This window comes from Gambusia affinis, linkage group LG17 (assembly GCF_019740435.1).
Source record: "Gambusia affinis linkage group LG17, SWU_Gaff_1.0, whole genome shotgun sequence".
NCBI lineage: Eukaryota > Metazoa > Chordata > Actinopteri > Cyprinodontiformes > Poeciliidae > Gambusia > Gambusia affinis.
The window spans coordinates 5,945,903-5,966,108 of NC_057884.1; the positions used below are offsets into that span (position 1 = coordinate 5,945,903).

General features: G+C 39.7%; 2 protein-coding genes across 24 annotated transcripts; one reads left to right on the forward strand and one right to left on the reverse strand.

Annotated features, from left to right (window-relative positions):
- The first annotated feature begins 1,040 nt into the window (after positions 1-1,040).
- On the forward strand, positions 1,041-5,836 carry LOC122847246. Of its 3 annotated transcripts, XM_044144777.1 has the most exons (6): positions 1,041-1,101; positions 1,233-1,268; positions 1,353-1,616; positions 3,344-3,664; positions 4,093-4,230; positions 4,342-5,836. In XM_044144777.1, exons 1-6 carry the CDS (start codon positions 1,056-1,058, stop codon positions 4,683-4,685), a joined length of 1,149 nt encoding a protein of 382 aa, XP_044000712.1. In that variant the 5' UTR covers positions 1,041-1,055; the 3' UTR covers positions 4,686-5,836. The 3 variants fall into 3 exon arrangements, with proteins under 3 accessions (XP_044000712.1, XP_044000711.1, XP_044000713.1); XM_044144776.1 differs by having other exon boundaries at positions 1,233-1,616; XM_044144778.1 differs by having other exon boundaries at positions 1,233-1,526.
- Positions 5,837-9,340: 3,504 nt separating this feature from the next.
- Positions 9,341-18,740, reverse strand: dab2 (DAB adaptor protein 2). 21 transcript variants are annotated; one of them, XM_044144779.1, is made up of 15 exons: positions 18,495-18,740; positions 16,023-16,197; positions 14,791-14,930; positions 14,543-14,641; positions 14,315-14,446; positions 14,155-14,238; positions 13,901-13,927; positions 13,797-13,829; positions 13,659-13,721; positions 11,951-12,553; positions 11,360-11,474; positions 10,694-11,284; positions 9,853-10,031; positions 9,707-9,781; positions 9,341-9,630 (listed from the first exon to the last, which is right to left on the reverse strand). In XM_044144779.1, exons 2-14 carry the CDS (start codon positions 16,156-16,158, stop codon positions 9,725-9,727), a joined length of 2,259 nt encoding a protein of 752 aa, XP_044000714.1. In that variant the 5' UTR covers positions 16,159-16,197; positions 18,495-18,740; the 3' UTR covers positions 9,341-9,630; positions 9,707-9,724. The 21 variants fall into 21 exon arrangements, with proteins under 21 accessions (XP_044000714.1, XP_044000728.1, XP_044000724.1 ...); XM_044144793.1 differs by having other exon boundaries at positions 9,719-9,781; positions 9,853-9,953; positions 18,495-18,725; XM_044144789.1 differs by having other exon boundaries at positions 9,853-9,953; positions 18,495-18,725.
- Positions 18,741-20,206: the final 1,466 nt, after the last annotated feature.

Here is a 20,206-nt window from a genome sequence, read left to right on the forward strand (position 1 = left end):
GACTGAACCTCTTAGTTTTGACTGCACAAATAGCTGATGCTGACATTTCAGCCACTCGTTCCATCGAGGCGTCTGGTGAATTTGACTTGATGAAATTCATTTCAGGCAGAACATGGAGGAACAGGGGTTTAAGTGACTGAACGCAGCATGGTTGCTGTGACCAGACTGGCTGGTTTTTGTATCCCAGAAGCTGCTGATCTGCTGGGATTTCCAGAGAAATCAAGTACAAATGTGCAACAAATGAACTGTGTGCAGCTACCATGTCATGAATGTTCCCATCGCCTTGTTTAATCTCTGCTAAAACACATCTAACCTGATAGGATCAAAGTAGAACGACTACTGACCAGTGGATGTGTTTCAATCTATCTGCTGAGCCTCAACATCAGTATGTGGCAAACCTAAGTTCAGAAGACAAAAGTATGACAATAAAAGAAAAAAAATAGGATATATCTATAAATGTAAAATCAGCCATGAATTATCTCTTGTTTCTGTCATATTTTACTATGTGATACCAAAATAAAACTGCAGTCCAGCTTAAATTGACCCATGTATAATATTCCTCTGTGTTCTGCGTTTGTTGCTGTGCAACCAGGAAACACAGGGGACAATTCCTGTACTGTTACCGTTACGACATTTATAGGCACGCTTCGGCTTTAGAAGCTCTCACTTGGAGGAAATTGCATCGTTTGTCGTCGCAATTATCCACCTCTCAACCCATTTTCTGCTGCTTTTCTTCCTCCCGTGCATGGCCTCCTAATGCATGAAAGATAGCAAGCCAGGAGAGAACCTTACTGCGCGTTGCTGAACAATGTGGTTGATGTTTAAACTGAACCATTTGGAACCAAAAAGTAAAACTTTTGGGTCAATTATTCATTCCTTAAAATGATCCTGCTTTGTAATCTCCAAACGCAAAAGGGACATTCTGCTTTTCTGTTCACCCAGATACACACAGGGAGGGCGGGAAACATGTGAGGAAGATGTTACATCTCAGTTCAGTTTTTGTTACCGTCATAGCCTTCCTTATATTTGCTCAGAGAGTCGTTTGCGCCTCAGTCATGGGGCACAGTCAATGGAGGAACTTCCTCTTTATTCAGGCTATTGGTGAGATGTCTTTTTAGCATTTCTCTGTTTCGTTAGAAATGTCAAGCTCTCTTTCGGACGCGTCTATTGAACAAAAGATGATGTAAAACTGCACACTGTTTTCACAATTGCACTTTGCTAACTGTTTACAGCTGCCCACATTTGTATCTTGCGTTCTGCTGCTTCAGGTCAGTCATGTTCACAAAGCAAACGTACTTTCAAGTTTGTTTTTTGTGTCACAGACACGCATTTTCTAATCTCATGTTTATCAGTTTCTGTTAGGTTTAAAAGTGACCAGTGCTACGGAGAAGTTCAAATCGGAGACAGTACATTCAATGATGACAGATGGGACTTCAACAACAGCAAAGTGCTTTGTAGATCCTCCGAGTGTGGGACAGCACTGAAGTCACAGAAGACACCCACACCAAAAGAACCCGATTTTTTGTGTACGGGAAATGAATTTTTTTTTGCTGAATGTCAGCGCAAGAATAACAAGACCCAGAGCTCTGGCAATAAGGCAGTTGTTGTCTGTTCAAGTAAGATGTTCAGTTACAATATACATCACAAAGAATCATTTCAATCATAGGGTCTAACAGTTTGCAAAGCTTTTGTCATTTTTACTCTTCTACAGTTTAATTTCCTTAAAATGTGATCAGATGATCAACAGTCTATTTCAGTTTTATGGTGGTTCGATTTAAAAGGCTCACTTGGATTGTTTTTGTATCGCTCCCATTTCTTTTTTCTTTTTTTTTTTTGCTTGCATTTCGAAGCTCTATCTAGAGTCGTCTTAAGATTCAACAGTGCAAAATATAAATATCTGCCATTTTTCAACTGGTCTTAAGATTTTAATTTGGAGTGCATGTTCAAATCTAAAGCTTTGATTGGTAATGTGCATTTTGATTCTTTATTTTCCCAATTTGTGGGAAGAAATGTAAAGTTCCACCTAAAATAGTTCAAGCCTCACTTCCAAGCGGCTTCATTGTTCATGTAGAGGGGCGCGTCTCAAAAACAAGGGGGATAAGTTCATTACGTAGAGCAAAACACGTCAAGCCGCCTTTTCTTCTAATTTTGATAGTTATGGATTGCAGATAACAGAAATGCAAAATGGCAAAATCTTGAAAAAAAGTTGTGGTGTCACAGTCTGACCAGCCGATTAACCTGAAACACACCCGAAGGTTTTCGGAGCCTCTAATTGGTCTCTCAGTCTGGGTCAGTAGGCGACATGATCAATCAGGACTGCTAATGTCACAGATGTACAGAAAACGGTGATTTTCACCCTCCAACAGGAGGCTAAACCAAAAAAGTCACTGATAAAGAAACTAGCTGAGTGCTGTGTCATGGTACGTTCATAGAAATTTGAGTTGAAGGGCTAACGTGTGTTTTTCCTGGGCTGAGGAGTAAAAGGAGCAAGACATTTTCTTTGCTCCACTTTTCTGATAAAAACAAAGTTTGCATTTCAAAGAAGCCTGGTCACGAATTTGTGTTGTTTGACGTCACGTGAGACAGCAGTAGACTGTGAAAACGTCTAGTCATAGAAAATGTCTATTTTAGCAGTGACGTCTGGTACCTGATTTCCCAGGGCTCTAAATTGCTGTGGAAAATCTATCTGGTTGTTGCTCTATCTGGTAGATTAAGAGCAACAACCTGGCATTTTAAATCTACCAGGTGGTTTTAGAGCAATTTATGCTTCTGACAAATTTTACAGATCAGGACTTTATTGTGTAACAGGACTTTATAAGTTCCTTCACTGTCAGAGGTACAAGCAGGTTCAATGACCGTGGTATTATAGCGATTGACCAGCAAACTTGCCTGATCTGAACCTTTTTGAGAATTTATGGAATATTTTCAAGAGAAAGATGAGACAGTAGAGACGTCAATGGAGACGAGAAGGCCGCCATCAAAACAAGTTGGGCTTCATTTACACCTCAGCAGAACCACAGGCAGATTGCCTCCCTGTCACGCTGCACTGACGCAGTAATTCATGCAAAAGGTGTTGCAACCAGGTGCTGAATGCATGGAAATGATAAGCTTTCTGTTTAAAATATAATTTTTACTGATTTTTATTCAATATCCAAGTTGTCCGAGACACTCAGTTTTTGTTTTTGTTCCTTATCTGTCAGCAATACTCACCAAAATAAGAAAAACGAGGCTTTCAATATTTCACTTCGATATAATGAATTTACTGTAAAGGTTGTTTTCCATTGAAAAAAATTCTCTTTTCTCTTTTAATCCTCTTCTTCTCTTTCATTTTGTTTGTTTCCAGATGCCATTTCACCGCCCATAATCTCACTGACACTTCCTAATGGGACATCGATTAACTCGTCACATGCAGAAATCTTCAGGGGTTCCAGATTCTCTATCGAGTGCACAGCTAACTCAATTCCCGACAAATCGAAAAGTTGTTTGCTTCGACATAATGGCAATTCTACAAAAATACCCGAATTAGAATGCAACCCATCAGCTTCTTTTAACTTTTCCGTGGCTGATTATAATAACCAGGGCAACTATAGCTGTACATATACAGTGGACCTGAATGGAAAATACGAGTCTGATGAGTCAGCGTGGATTCGTGTCATTGTGAGAGGTAAGAAGACACAAGTCACGATGAGTTTCAGCCCTTAACTTAACACTTGCCTTTCCGTGGTCGTTTTGCTCTTGCTAAATCAACACCAAGATATTTTCAGCATCAAGATAAGACGAGGCAAGACAAAAATAAACCGTTTCTTCAGCTTAGCATCCTTATAAAGAGACTTTTTTGGATGCAAGAACACTATCTAGCGAGAGAGATAGTAAGATAGCCGCTTAGGACAGAGATATTTGAGCAGGAGTGTAGAAAAAGATTTATTTTTAGACAGCAGTTTCAAAACGGCATTATTGCAAAAGTAAGTATTTTCTAAAACAGTAGAAGTGACCGCACCCTTGCGCAGAGGAAGTGTTAAGAGGCTGTGCAACATCAATGTTCATCATGCACGTTTGAAGAAATCTTTCTTTGTTTCTTTGTTCAACTCTAAGATCCATGGTGGAAATTGCTGATTTACATATTGCCTGCCGGGGCCCTGGTGCTTCTCCTGATGGTTTTGTTGGTTATCTGCCTAGTCTGCAGAAGAAGGAAACGGGCTGAAAAGCCAAGTGATGTGGTCTTAAATCAAGGTGAGTGCCTCTGTCCAAGTCTTGCATTCATCTGATGTTTTATAGCATGAGTATAAAAGAAAACCTGAGCTCCATTTTGTCTGCTTATTCTCATGAAAACTAATGTTGCAGTGACGGTTAGAAACAGTTACATAGACGATGAGGAAGAGGAAGAGGAAGAGAGAGACTATGTAAACATGGAGGCGGCGGAGACCAACATTGTGGGAACTGAGGAAATGGGCGAGCAGGACAACGATTCACAAGACTATGAAGACCCTGCACAGGATAAAAGTTACAGCCGTAATGATGAGGATGATTATGTAGATCCCAGGATGAGTACTGTTGCTCCAGGGGACGTCACAAAAGAACAGAGTGAAGAAGAGGACAGCAGTGACGACGAGGAGGACTACGTCAACTTAGTGGAGCAAACTGTGGATATATACGGAGAAGAACTGGACATTTATGAAAACCTTTAGACAGTACACAGTGCAAGAAAACACAAAAGTTTACCCTTTTTTTTTGCGTAGTTTCTAGAGCAAATATCTTTGCAAAATTGAAATAAGACAAAAGTAACTTACAAGTAACTTTTAAGCAAGACATAAAAGCTTGTTTTAGATAAATAATTCCTTAATATTGATGAAAATGTTCCAGTTTCATTGGCAGATTTTTGAAACTTATGACATTTTTCCCACAGTACAAGTAAATGTATCTGCCAATAGAACAAGTACTTTCTCATTATTTATTATTTAAAACACAAGCCTCTATATCGTGCTGAAAAGTTATTTTTGAGTAGGCTTTGTCTTATTTCAAGTGTAATAAGATATTTACACTAGGAACCAGACCAAAATTCGTTGGTAAAGTTTTGTTTTTGCAGTAACCAAGTACCTCAATAATATTTTCTACCTAAATGCAGCCTAAACCAGTAGTGTTATATTTATTAATGTCGGTCACTACGGACACCTGGCCTCCTCCACAAACAGCCACATTTTGAATTTGAACTCCTTCCTTTTCTGCTTCTCTTATAAATGGCCACTAGGGGGTGTGACAGGATCTATTGGCAGAATATTGAGTCGAAAGATGTCCAACTAACGAAAACACTGTCTTGTATTCACAGTTGTAGTCAATATAGGACGTTATCTGTCAAAGTAAGTGATTATTATAGGTACCAGATATAGATAGATTGATTTAATCACCAGTAGAAGTTATAAAGGTAGTATTTACTGCTTAGCTAGCTTGTGTTGATGTTCCTCTCGTTTGGCTAGCTGTCTCAAACACACTTCCCTGCCACTTTTAATTGTTTGCAAGGCATTTGGGTTTCCCCAGGAGGAAAAAAAAAAGATAAATAAAGTGACAGAAAGGACAAGACAGAAAGGAGACAGTAGAAAATAGTGCAACCGGTTAACCGTTAGCTGCTAATGATGCTAAAGTTGGCAATAAAGGGCTTTTTCGCAGTTCTTAAATACAAAAATAAAACCCAGGGAATCCAGTCAGTCATTTCTTAAATCCATTTTTGTGAATAATTTTGTCTGGCAAATGTTTGTATGGGGCTGCACAGTGGCGCAGTTGGTAGAGTTGTTGCCTTGCAGCAAGAAGGTCCTGGGTTCGATTCCCGGGGTCTTTCTGCACGGAGTTTGCATGTTCTCCCTGTGCATGGTGGGTTCTCTCCGGGTTCTCCGGCTTCTTCCCACAGTCCAAAAACATGACTGTCAGGTTAATTGGTTTCTCTAAATTCTCCCTAGGTGTGAGTGTGTGTGAATAGTTGTTTGTCTTGTATGTCTCTGTGTTGCCCTGCGACAGACTGGTGACCTGTCCAGGGTGAAACCCGGAACGCAGCTGGAGAGGAACCAGCAACCCTCCTGACCCCATTAGGGAAAAAGGGTGAATAGAAAATGGATGGATGGATGGATGAAATATTCATATTTCATCCATCTTAACTAAAATGTTTTGTTTACTATTGGTTGACATGTTCTACTACCATCATATGTACTTTTTGTTTCAGGCATGTTTTAAATGTATTTTTATGTCAGAGCATGCATTTTTAAATATTACCTGCAGTGAAAAATAATGGGAAAGTTATTTATTAATGTTTTCTATTTAATACACAACTTTTAGTTTCTTTGTCAATGTGGCAATTTTGTGTGTGGTCAGTGACAAACATCTGATAAACATGTGTTGCAAATTTAATAGGAACTGTTGTTAAAATGCACATGTGCATTTTCTTTTATGAAACCCGTTCTCCAGTAATGTTTTACACTTTTTTTGAATCTTTTTTAATGAAAACCTCCATTGTTTCCAAAAATGAAACTTGCCAGGTTGTCGATTCAAAATGTAGTTTGGATTCTGCCTGACTAGCGTCAATTGATTGAACCTTACAACCAAAGATTTTATATTGGAAAGATATACAAACTGAAGAAAATAAAGTCATGAAATATTTGAAAATAAATTGCGTAGCAGAAGTTCTCATAACCCTTTAAATGTTCGTGTTTTGAAGTTTATTAGACCAACACAAAGTGGTGCATAAATACAAGAAAGAGATAAATAGCTGGTTTCCAAGAAATGACAACACAAAACCTTAGACTTTAACTGGGCCGTTGTACCAATTTCATTTCAACCATTTCTGTATTTTTTAAAATCGCAATTGGATGCAGTTTTTGGTTTTTTGTGATAAATTCACCTTACTCTGATTTCAAATAAGAGAAGCAATGATATTCTACTTTGTGTTCGTCCATCAAATTAATGATACTTTGAATTTGAAGGATGCAGCTCTAGATAAGCACTGCTGCAGTATTTTACTAGTGATGCTGATAAAAAAAATTATTCTGTAGTTACAAATTGACACTTGCTCATCCTTACAGCAGTTAAAAAAAAAAAAAAATCTAAGAAGGCAAGGCTGTCGGAATAATTGAAATTATGTTTGTGATTAACTTCAGTTTGGTTCCCTGTTATGTAGACGGCAAGTTTCTCAGAACAGAACCAACTGTATTTGATGAAACGTTAAAGTTCACAGAACATAGTCAGGACTTGACAGTGTTAAAACCACAACAGCCAACCAATGAGAGAAACTCAATGTTTCTCTAAGTGCATGCAAAAAGTTATTTAGGTCCAAAAAAAGTTATTATTTTTGGATCTAAAGAGGAACGATCTAGAGTCAGTGCACAGCTTCAGTTATTACAACTAAAAATCAGCAATCAGGCCCGAAACCTGGGAGTAGTGATGGACTCTGACCTGAACATTCAGGGCCACATAAAGACAGTTACAAGATCAGCCTTCTATCACCTGAAAAACATTTCCAGGATTAAAGGACTAATGTCTCAGTCAGATCTAGAGAAACTCATCCATGCATTTATCTTCAGTCATATTGATTACTGTAACGGCGTCTTCACAGGTCTGTCCAACAAATCAATCAAACAGCTGCAGCTGATCCAGAATGCTGCTGCTCGCGTTCTAACTAAAACCAGGAAGATAGAGCACATAACACCAGTTTTAAAGTCCCTCCATTGGCTCCCTGTAGCTCAAAGAATAGACTTTAAAATACTGTTGTTAGTTTATAAATCACTGAATGGTTTAGCACCACAATACATTAAAGATTTGCTGCTGTTGTATCAACCTTCCAGACCTCTTAGGTCTTCTGGTTCTGGTCTGCATCCCCAGAACCAAATGAGGAGAAGCAGCATTCAGCATCTATGCACCACAAATCTGGAACAAACTTCCAGAAAACTGTAAAACAGCTGAAACACTGACTTCTTTTAAATCTCAACTAAAAACCCACTTGTTTAGAGCTGTATTTGAAACGTAATCAATTGCAAATTTATTGACGGAATCTGACTTGATGTTCTGTTTTGATTGATTCTATGTTGCATTATGTTTTTGTGTTTGATTTGGTGTAAAGCACTTTGAAATGCCTTGCTGCTGAAATGTGCTATACAAATAAAATTTGATTTGATTTGCATTATGAAGTATGTCGGTGCATATATACCAGAGACATCACACCTCACTGCAGACTTTCTTCAAACTTATTGGTAGCATTAGACAAATAGCTTCAACCAGGTCACAGGGTAGAGACTAGAGGAAGGAGTTTTGTTTGTCACACAGTGGTGATGTAAAGTGATCGCTTGCCTAGATGTTTTACTTTTACAAATCAATCATGATCTGTAAAATTTGACTCAAACTGATTTCTATAAAGTTTCAATATTTAATAAGATGTTCCATTCACTTGTTAATCAGTATTTCTGGCTACCTTTATGGCAGAAATACTAAAAGCCAAAATAACCCTAAGCAAATTAAAGAAAAGCTTACTGAAAAATAAGTCAGGGGGTAGAAAAAAAAATTACTAAGGCACAGAACATTCCATGTAGGTAAAACTGAAGTAGGGAACCTTTATAAAAAATATATATATATTTTACACATTTGTTAAAACTGTCAAGTGTCCCAACACCACAAGACAGAACATGGGGAAAAAATTAAAAAGCTTGTCAAAATAACCAGAATCAGAAGGTCTCATCACTGTCTATCATGGTTGTGAATGCACTGCTCACACAAGCTCAAGATCAGTTTCCTGCAACTGTGTAAATGGCTAAGAAACAGGAACAAGTTTTTCATTAGCCATGCTTACTATCCTGCACAACCACAGCAGGCTCTGTTGTAGAGGAGAATCTGTAGTGCAGTACATGAGGACGACAGAGACCAGGCTCAGATTGGTTCCATCCATTATCTTACCGCCTTATCCCTAGTGGGGGAGTAAACGAATGAGAGGCAGGGTACACACTGGACAGATCAGGCCAGCACAGGGCGCCCAGATTGGTTGACAAAATACAGTCCTGTAGATCTGTTTCACTACTCAAAGGAAATAAAGTACAAAATCTTCCATCTCAAGATGGGTGGTTTTAATGGCTTCAAGATTCAGAGTCAATAATTTTGCCTTTAGAAATTGTTATTCTTGCTGAAATCATTAGAAATTTTAGACTGAAGGACTGCTTAAAGCCTTATAATGTAGGAGAAAAATATATATACACACAAATATCCATGTTCTCAGAGAGCAAGCCAGTCAACTCACTTCACCTTTTGTAGAAATGAAGCCAATTGTAATTCTTGATTCTTTGCATCATTGCGAAAGAAGCAACAGTACAAACAATTTACTGCATAATTACGGATTTATTTCTTTTACAAAGATAGCATTAGCAGTGAACATTTAAACATCACAACCGTTTCATCAGGAGATCATACCAAAACATTTACCAAGTGGATCAGTCAACAGGAACAAAGGCTGGTGTGTTGAAGAAAAAAAAATAAAAAAAAAAAAGTAAAAAAAATAAAGGTGGTTCAGGGACAAGAATAAGTTCATTTGGATTGTCTTGCGCAGGGCAGCTTGTCCTGAAGATAAGTTTGAGGTGGAGAGCTTTGTTTGCCCTGTAATTCCTTTCACTGTAAGGCATAAAAGAAGAGAAAGGAGTTAGGTTTGTTCCCTTATGAAGTAAGGAAGAAGCAGAGAGGTACTTACTCATGGACCAACCTGTGGTCAAGCAAAAGGATTACCAAATGGATCTGAGGAACCAGAGGCCTGAGCAGCTGTATTCTGCCAAAGAAATGCATTTCGTCACCAAGAGTATCAGACAAGGTAACATCTTACTGATCAAGTTTCCTTACCATTGGCGCTCCAAAAGGATTGGGATCTGGGGCGCCAAAGGCTTTATCAAACATGTCCTGACCGAAGCCTTGCCCCAGCATTTGTGCTGAATTGTTGGGAACTGAAGCAGAAGAGAAGGCAGCATCAAGGAGGTCAGGAGTCAAACTTGGAGTTTGCACAGGTACTTGCTTTGCAGCATCTAGAGACAAACTTGGGTTTCTTAAAAAGTACTGTAAAATGGTTCGCATGAAGGCAATACCAGTAATGACTCCATTACGCGTTAAGATTTCAGAGAAAAGTACTGAAAGGTTATCTAGCGACCCAAATGCCCCAGTTTCAGGAGCTTTGATCAATTCAATATTTATGCAGCAGCACAAATGACTGTATGCTCATTACTTTCCAGGTCTCCATCTTCCAGACAATTAAAACTCAAGATGCATTGACTGGATCAGGTCAATACATACAACATAACCAGATATCAGGTTAAAAAGGTCAGCTCCTTGTTCTACATTTTAACCAAGAGGTCTTGATCCTCTACTTTTGAGAAACAATTGCTTGCTAGCATGTTCTCTGAACTTTACCCAATCGCTCTCTCTAGAGAGGAAAAATAAATAAATAAAAGAAAGGGTGGAAAGAAAAAAAAAAATAAATCAAAGTTTACAACTTCTGTTCCCTGACTGGCCTGGTTGAAATTCAGCACAATGTGAAAAACCCAATGGAAAGGGTACATACAGCCTGTCATTTCTTGCTATGAAAATCCCATATTGTATGATCAACAGATAAGGGAACTATTACTGATCAATCTCACTTCAAAAAATAAATCCAAATTAATCCTACATTTTAAAACCCGAGTCATCTTACCATTATTAGCAAGCGAAGACATCCGACTGATGTCGAAGTCATCATGGTCTGCAGCCTCCTGGGCCACACCCACTTTATTGGAAAAGTATTCATCGAATGGCCCAGACTCTTTGGTGGCAGGTGCATCAGCGCTTGATGCAAGTTCCCCTTTCCTGGCTGGGATGGCGGGAGGTTTGGCGAGCTGGAAGTTCTTGAACATGTCCTTCCCAGTCTTCTTCTCCTTGTCTCCAAGCGGATCCAAAGCAGTGAAGGCACTGTTTTCCACTCGGGCCGGGGTCTCCTTAGCAGGCGTCCTCGGAGGGGGGCGTGACGGACCCTGGTCTCCCATCGTTTGGAAGGGATTGGAGGAAGCCGGCTGAGCCCACTGGAGGTGAGGTGGAGAGAGGGGTGGGACACTGAACTGGGGTGCCACCTGTGGACCCCAGGCAGGGGGTTGCATGGCAACAGCAAAGGGAGCTGGTTGCACAAAGTTGGGTCTAGGGCCAGGAGCAGCAATTCCTGGCATGTGATACATTGTGGCTGGAGCAGGGGAGGAACCCCACATGCCCATAGCAGGTACATTCGTCACTGGTGGACCCAACTGAAGATTGCCTGGATGTAAAAAAAAGCAGTAAGTTTAGAGTAAATTTACCCAAACTTGGAGAGAAAGAAAACAAAGCCAATTACCCAGAGCAGCCATGGATGAAGGAACAACATTTGTAGGTGTATTGTTGAAGAGGTCAGCTGGAGACGTCTCAGAAGAAGCAAATAGGTCTGCCCCAAACAGATCACTTGACCCACCCTAGTTACACAAAATAAGATACCACTGAGGGATTTTTTCCACAACATAGAAATGCAAAACATTTACCCAAGACTGCTCAAATGTAATCTAGCATGCTCAAAGTAAAACCCTGATTACTGACGTGTAAACATGCTTCAACACTTACCAGTGCTCTTTAGTCACTTGAAGCATGAATGTTAGAAAAATAGGTTAAGAGCCAAGGTGAGAAAAAGGGGGGGAAAAAAAGAAAAAAAAAAGTGGTCGTTCAGCAGTAGAGTCAAAGTGCAGTGTTTCAAAGCCGGATCAAACCACCAGTGCAAGCATAGAGAGAAGGAACATTTCTTGAAAGATTCAGAAGTCACTCAGGCCCTGCATGGCATCTACACGCAGACAGTCAAACTGTCCTTGTACCCAACAGAACCGTGAAGAGGTGATGTTAGACGTAAACCCCAGTCTCATGCAACCCCACTGTAACTCTACCGGCTGTGTGATTTCACCTTTGCATTCCTTCGACCTCGTCCAGACTTTAAGTTCTGTGGAGGTGGGCTTATGACAACAGAGTCGTTGCTATGGGTCACCGGTGCTTCTGGGATACTTATGTTGTAAGAGACGGGGGACGTTTTCAAAGAAGAGTCAAAAAATGGGTTTTTGGCAGAGATTCCTTGTTGACGTTCATTCCCGTCCATCATCGTTATCCCAGTGCCCTGTGTTATACTACCCCCTAGTGGCCACTGTCCATTATTGAGTGCAAGTATCATTGATTTACCGGTTAGTTCAGTCTTCTCCAGATTTTGCCCAGTCTCTCCATTTAAACTATTAGGATTTGTCATAAAGGTGTTGTCAGAAGAAACATTAAGATTATTTGTAGGTGACTGATGTGCATCATGAGATACAAAACTATTGGGTTGACTAGAAAGGGGGTCATCTCCAAATGGATCACTATCTGGAGCAGGAAAGTATCCAAAAGTTGATGTATTTTTAGAATCTGTGGGTGCGTCACAGTCAGGGACAAGGGAGTCCAGAAAAGAGGAATCCTTTAAGCAATTTTGATTGCTGTCAACTCCAGCAGAAAAGTCCAGCAACAGAATGTCATTAGATTCCTGGTTAACATGGACAGTGAGAGAAAGAGAGACCAATGAATCAATTTCAGAGAGTGCACATCAACAATCACATGGTGAGAGAGAGTCAGGTTATTTAAAGCAGCTACAAGTCAAATGTTTTAACCAAACATATCAGTGTGCAAATACATTTGGCAATTAGGCCAGAAACATACTTTAGGGGTATAGGGAGGGGACAAAAAGATAAATTAAAACAAAAAGTTCTGTAGAATTATATGTGCCCACAAAGGCTTTCAATTGAATTTTGAGATTATGCGTTATTCTGGTGTTGCTGTAAAGTAGAAGGAAAATATCACAGCAGTGTGATGTGCATTTGTATTCAGCAATTACCAACTTTGCAGAGTTTAAGGCCGTAATCGTAATTCTTTAAACAATTAAATTATAATTTTCAAATCCTGTCAAAGATCCCAGATTAGAACAGAAAGCAGTCAGAAAAACAGCTGTATGTATATAGTGACACACATTAGTGGACCATTAACCAAAAGGCATAATGAGAGCTGAAGACAAATTCACTCTTTATATGTAGGAGGTTTTTGAAAGTTTTTCCTTCTACGTCACATTTATGCACTTTTCTATATTCGTCACTGAAAACTGCAATAAAATGCAGGAAGATTTTCTTCCCTCAATATTTGGAAGTTGATGTAGGAATACTTTTAGAAGGTTTCACTGATCTTTGGAAAATATCTTCCATTTAATGTTGGCAATAACTCTAAAATCATGCACCCACCATTTAAATTTTTTGTGTCAATCATTGTTGAATAAATAAACACTGGTAGTTTCTTGAAGCAGCATATTAAAAATGTTTGTAGCAGCTTTAAGCTTAAGAAACTATAAAATTAGTAAAGTGTGAATTACCCAAATTCTAAACGGGCTGATTACCTCCAGAAAAAAAATATAAATAATTAGTATGATGTTTAAATAAATATATATTAAAAACATTGATATCCAGTAAAGTTATGCTAAAAATCATTGGATTTTTAGCATGACAGAAAGACAGTGATACAAAGTATTAATATTAAGATGCCATAATAAAACTCCAAAAATAGAGTTTGCCCAGATGGAGATAACACAGCAGCTGCAAACTTACTTCTGGAGGCCTGATGTCTGGGGGAGTTTTAATATCTCCAAAAAGGTCGAGCTGTTCCACTGGCTGGATATTAAAAACAAATATTAAAACCAACACATAAGAAAAATAAATAAATCCCAGACACGTAGGAACTCCTACCTGTGCAGGCTTTGATTCATTATTGTCACAATTCTAATGAGAGAGGAGAGAATATTAAGAGAAAGTCCAACTTTCCTGAAAACAAGGAGTTTTAGTGAGCTTACCTCTGCAACTGCAGAGCCATTTTGAGCCTGTGAAGAGAGTTAAAATGTCAATGATTATACCTTCAATAAATCTGGTCAGTGAACTAGAAGAGTGAGAATGTAATTCCCTGACAGATCATCAAGAGGCACAGATTGCATCTTGGCAGCTAGGCCAGATCAAGACAAAATGTTTTGTTCTCACACAAAGAAATACAGACTGTGCCCAACTTTAAGAGGGTGGCGGAGGAAGTTACAGCAAAACGCTAAAATGTTACCTTCTCTGAGGACTCCGCTTCCTTCTTCTTCGTGTTGAAGATTACTTGGAAAAGGTCTTTCAGATCGATGACCAAAGGTTCTGCCTGTGTGTGATTCCACAGAAAACAAAAGTCTCAGTGCTGCCTGTGTGAATCTGAGATTTACTGCTCACGTCGTTACCTGTTGTGCTGTTTTTATGGCAAAGAACTGATGCTGTCCTTCAGCCCCACAGACGTATCCAAACGCTCGGTTGTCCGTTACATCTCTGGCAATGAAGGAGATTCTGTTCACCGCATGCTCATGTTCAATTACCTGATAAAAAAAAAAAAAAAAAAGGGGGGGATTTTACAGCGAGTCATCTGAGATGCAAATAGTAATCCTCCACTTGCAACATTAAACTGGACTCACTCCTGACTTTTCATCAATGATCCTTATACCAGACATGGAAATGTTGACCCAGATTTTCTGTTTGTGCTTGCCTTGGGACCGAGCAGCGACCGCCATCCCCTGCAGGTGGAAAAAAAAATAAAAAATAAATAAATAAATTTGTTCCATTGCAGGAAATTTGTTCATATAGTCCACCACAAGCACACAGGAACAATATAAAGTTTAAAAATGATTTGACTCCAGCTGACATTCCGACTGTCACGCTGTACCTTAAGCTTCATCATGGAGTCCTGGCACATTTTGTCTCCACGGGCCTCGGAGACGTCGTCGATACCGATGAGCTTGGCTTTGTACCTCACGCCATCCCCTTGAAACCTGCTCAGGAGGTACTCATCTGTCTTCTCCACAACTAAAAAAATAAAATGTTTATCATGCGCTTAAACCGTTACATAGTTAACATTTGGTCAAGCAGCTTCAGACAGACCAAAAACGCTACATCTCAAATTGTGCACTAGCGCCAAAGAAATTGTATGACATCCTATTTTAATTATTCTGTATTCTAATTTCAGTTTTGTTCACCGGACCGAGTGTTGATGAGCCCAGAGTAACTGAGCCACTTCCTACTAGTAGAAAACTTAGGCGTTCAGTTCCGCATAGTACAGGAAAACAGGAAGTCGACTGTAATTGTTGCTTGTAAATGCAAACAGGACACATCCTGTTTTAGGCTCCATTCATTACCCAGACATTGGATGGACCAAGACTGCAAAAGACATACAATGGGTCACAAGTCAATTGAAATGTTTGTGTAAAAGTCTTTTTACAACACAAGCCTCCTTGTCACATTAGGAATTTAAGCCCAGCTACAAAATTCAGATTAGCGCATTTCGTTATGTTCCACTAGCAAGACTTGTGGTTCTTTGCAAGTGACCAACCCACAACATAGAAAATTACATCTTATACATGCAGGATAAATTGCTACATAGCGATTTAAAAAAAATATAAAAAATTTCTCAGGACAAATGAGCAGTCTTCAAAAATTCTTAGCTCACCATCAAAAACTGTCAGGGTTGTAGCATGTTAGCTTACTAGCTTATTCTGGCTGCAGCTCAATACTCTGTACCAACTTTTCCAGTTTGAAAAGTCAGATTTCAAACACTTGTAATAACTACAGAAAGTAGTTGTGCTGTGTAGCTAGCAACCAGAGGCAAAGAAAGACAGTTTGTGTTAAAAAAAAAATTAAATCTCAGATTCCTCTTTGTTCCACCACACCCAAATCAAATGAATAGCACACAAATCATATTAACTCATGGTTTAAAATCTGTTAGCATTCCTAGAAGTTACAAAGTCTTTATTCCCAGTGAAGGTCCTTTCTTTAACACCATTTGAGAGAGGTCTGTAGAGTTACCCAAGCCTTTATTCTGGTACGCTAAAAACTCCCCTCCTTTTAAAATTGGCTCATTAAGAGCCCCGAGTATGGCAGTAATAAAGTTATTCAACTGACCTTTCCTCTTCTCTTTTCTCAACAGGCCCTTGGGTGTGGTCGTCAGAGGAGAAGGGGGTGGGCTGCTGGTTGAGGCTGTGGCTGGGGAACTTGGGTCAGCGGTTGCTGGTACACCGTTTTCCACCTCTGCAGACATCGCGTGAAGGGGTCCAACTTCACGGGACAAGTGACAATCCTAGGCGAAGCAGGCTGCAGCTCAGTGTTGCAAAGCAGAGATGCGTCAACCAGGCATATGACCTAACACCCACTCATCCTTCTCTTTTTGTTTGTCTGGAGTAGAAAAAGTGAAGTGGACGGCGATAAGCATTGGTGGAAAATACAAGTTTGAAATTTAGGACTCCTGGTAAGTCTGCTTTAAAAAAAATAAAAAACACACAGACAGTAAGGCTGTTGTCAAGAAATTGATGGAGATCCACTAAACTACATGCAATAAAATCTTTACAACCATATAAAGCACCCATCAGAAACAAGCCATTATGACCAATAAAATAGTAAATAAAAATTTTAAACACTCAAGACCACAAGACCATCCCTTAAAAAGGGGGGGGGGGAACAACTAAAATGCAATATTGCATTGCAATAGTTCACTTAAAGTGGAATATTTAAAAATGCAATGCTGCTAAGATTCTGTGCTTTAACAGCTTATAAACAAACTCCATCCTGACAATTCATTATACACACAAACACTCGACTGCACAGAGGGATCAACAGTTTGCCAGAATCATCAACATTGCTGGAGAAAAATCCCAGATGTACCGAACATGTTCAGTCAAACCGTTGACCCAGAAAACAAGCAACGCAGCAGAAGTTAATTAGTCAGTCTGTGGTACCCACACAAATGATTTACATTTGTTACGGCAGATGCATCTAATGAGTCAAATCATCACTGCAGAAGACTTACAATTACAAGCAATCAGCTACAACAGAAAGCTCACAAAGCCACCGTAGCCCTCACAGCCACTGGAAAATATCTGGCACAAACCCAGTTAACAGACATACCTCAAGGACCAGCTCCAGAGGGAACACTGGTTAAAGCACGGATGTGAAGAGCCCGTGACTGCCGTCGAGCAGACCAAAGGTTGGAAACGGCCAAAGGTTGAGCAATTACCTAAGGTTAATCTTAGGCTAGCAGAGCAAGGGATCTCGTGATGCCCAGCTGAGCAGGAACAAGAGGAAATTGGTGCCTTTAGAATGATGGTTTGTCCACAGTCCTGTTACGCTTAAGCCTTGGAGGAGGAATGCCAGACTATCAAAACCAGATAAGTTTAGGAGCAGAGGAAATGAGACTGATACCGACAGAGATAAAAGACGGCATACCTGCCAGTCAGCAAATGTGCTGCAGCTTGGTGCCAATAATCAGGCAATAAGCAACACCTGATCCTACAAAGCGGAGGGGTGGAAGGCTCCATGAAGCTGAGCCTCCATCTGACTTGCTGCTCATTTGGGTTAAAGAGAAAATTAAGTATCTGGGTTTTAGTTGTGAAGTTCTCTACAAAAGCTACTGCGCGACTGTAAAACAATAAACCTCGACATTATCTAACAGTGATGGTGTTGAACACACACCACGTAGCACAGCAGGATGGTTGGCCGCCCATCATTTGCCATGTAAATTACTGCAGGCCACTCTGACACATGTGCTATTTTTGTTGTGCTTGGAAACTGCTGAAGGCAAACTGGAATACTTGTTAATGCATCACTGGGATAATCCTGACACATGATTGTCCTCGGCCATCAAGCACAGCTATGGCAGAAGTCCCTCTGACTTGAGGTAGAGCCTAATAAAACTGCTGTAATGTCAGCACTTCCTGGATATAACAGAGTTACATTTTAACAAAAATCTCAAGGGGTGCCTGTCAGGAGGAAAATTTAAAGTCTGGAAGGGCTTTTTTTTTTTTCTTTTTTTAAACGTACTGGTGTCACAACAAGTTAAACTTGACCACAGAGAACAAGCGTAAATCTCCGTGTCAGCAGAATTATGGCAGTGCTGAGTGCAGAAGTGTCACAATGTAGGGCCATCAGGAAACGTAAACTTCTGCACATCTGGAGGAAATCAGGGAATGAGTCAGTCTGCGAATGAATGAGATGGTGAAATACCACAGAGCAGTCGTTTCCAGAAATGCTTTTAGAATTAAATAAATTCTCCGAGGTGATGCGTAGCTAAAAATACACCTTTGGATTTCTCTCGGAATTAAATGAAGTAGTTGAGGTAAAAGGGTGCGCGCTCAGACCAGAGGCTGTAGAAAGTGTTATGAGTCAGAGGAAAACAATGCATAAGGTTTAACCTTCCAAAGTGACGTCAGGATACATTTTAAGTGAACAAACAAGGTTTATGAAGGTTCGAAAAAATATCTTACACTCGTCACAGCAGCTACAGTGAAGGCGACCAACTCAGAGACACTTTTGTAGCTCTGTTGTACTCCCGCACCAACAACCTGCAGTGTTGCTGATTGATGGAAAAACGTCGTGACGTACCTGTTCAAACGCGCTCGGTGACACGACGAGCTACTTTGTTGTCGCCGTCGCACCTCTGCGGCAAAATGAGGAGGAAGAAGAAACAAAAACAAAACACAAACCCAGCTTAGGACGGCGAGCAGGAGTCTGACTTTTTCCTGCTAAATACCGTGGACACGCAGGGCAAGACTGCTGCCAGCTCCAACTTTTAACTCTTCACTGACTGACTCACTGCAGCTTTAAAGGGGCAAAGGGGCGGTCACTTTTGGGATAGAAGGACAGAAAAAAAAAAAAAAAGCGTCTTTTTTTCTGCAGTTTAAATTTTAGGCAGCTGTTTAAGCTTAATTCACAAATTGATTAAGGCTAAAATATACACTTTATGAGATATGTTATAGTCTTACTCAAACTAATCATTTAATTTTGGGGGTATATTTTGAAGTTTTGCAGTATTTAAGTTTGTTTAAAAAAAAAGTTTTGAATGTGGGGCCTGCAATAGGGGGTCAAAAACAACCTGTGGCACACACACACTCACACACACACAAATGAATAAAGAAAGAAAATAATAATGATACCCTTGAACAAGTCTTGTATGTCATAATTATAGGGGTTTCCCAGCAAGCTCGCTCTATATCTTGATGGCAATCCCTGCTATGTTTTGTTTTCTTACATAAATTTCCTCCCCTCTGTTCTGTAGTTTTGGTTCACATAAACATAACTACTTATGTGGCCTGCAAAGAGTCAGGAGGTGAATTATATGGAGGTATTCATGACACCCTACTTCTAAAACAAATACATGCACAGGTGTACATATGCAAATAAAATGGCGTGTGGACAGAACACTGTTTGCGGATCATTTGCTCTTAAATGGAACGCAACAATCCGAGCGTATTATTTCATCAGCTATTGATAAATAAAAGCGCTAGAGATTACCTGCTGTTTTTTTTTTCTTTTTCTTTTTCTTTTTTTTGGGGTGTCTGTCAATTTACTGACCTTATTATTTTTTAAAACAGCCTTGCCATGCAAAAACCATCATTTTATTTGTTTATTTCAGCCAGAAGGTTAAAGTGTGCTTCCTATAGGTGCACCCCAACAGATGCACTGTTTATGGTTGGTAAAGCATACCGACCAACCCAGAACACCGGTTGCTTCACCGGTTGACAAAAGGTGCAGACCCAATGTCCGTGCTCCTCACTGAGCTGTTGCACCTGGCTGTTTGACAGGAGACACCAGGTGTTGTCAATGGATGAAACAATTGAAGTGGTTAATTGCTTCAACAGGGCAATAAGCAGCTTAGCTTCTAGAAAGATGTCTGCTGAGTCTAAAATCTGGAGTAAGAAAGAAAAATGAAGTGTTAACAATGTAAAAGGTCAACATACAGACAGGCTAAGGAATACATTAAACCACAAGGAAGCATTTTCACAATACCTCTCGATTTAAAGGGCCTATAAAAATGTTTTACTAGAGCTTTTTTTTTTACATTTTTTTAAAAAGCTTTAAAGCTTGACCAAGTCTGAATCATTGCTGACCACCTGGAATGTGACTTTGTAGGCAGGTGTGGTTAGTTGTTGGTATTTTGATTTGAAATGTGTTGTGAACCTGTTACAGGAGCTCTGACAGCAAGTAAAAATAACTACCCATCTTTATACAGTTAAGAGAAACCCAAACAGGTTTGAAAAGTTAAAAAAGTTTCAGTCCTGAACACGGTTATGAGCTGAACAGCCTTAAAAACGGCC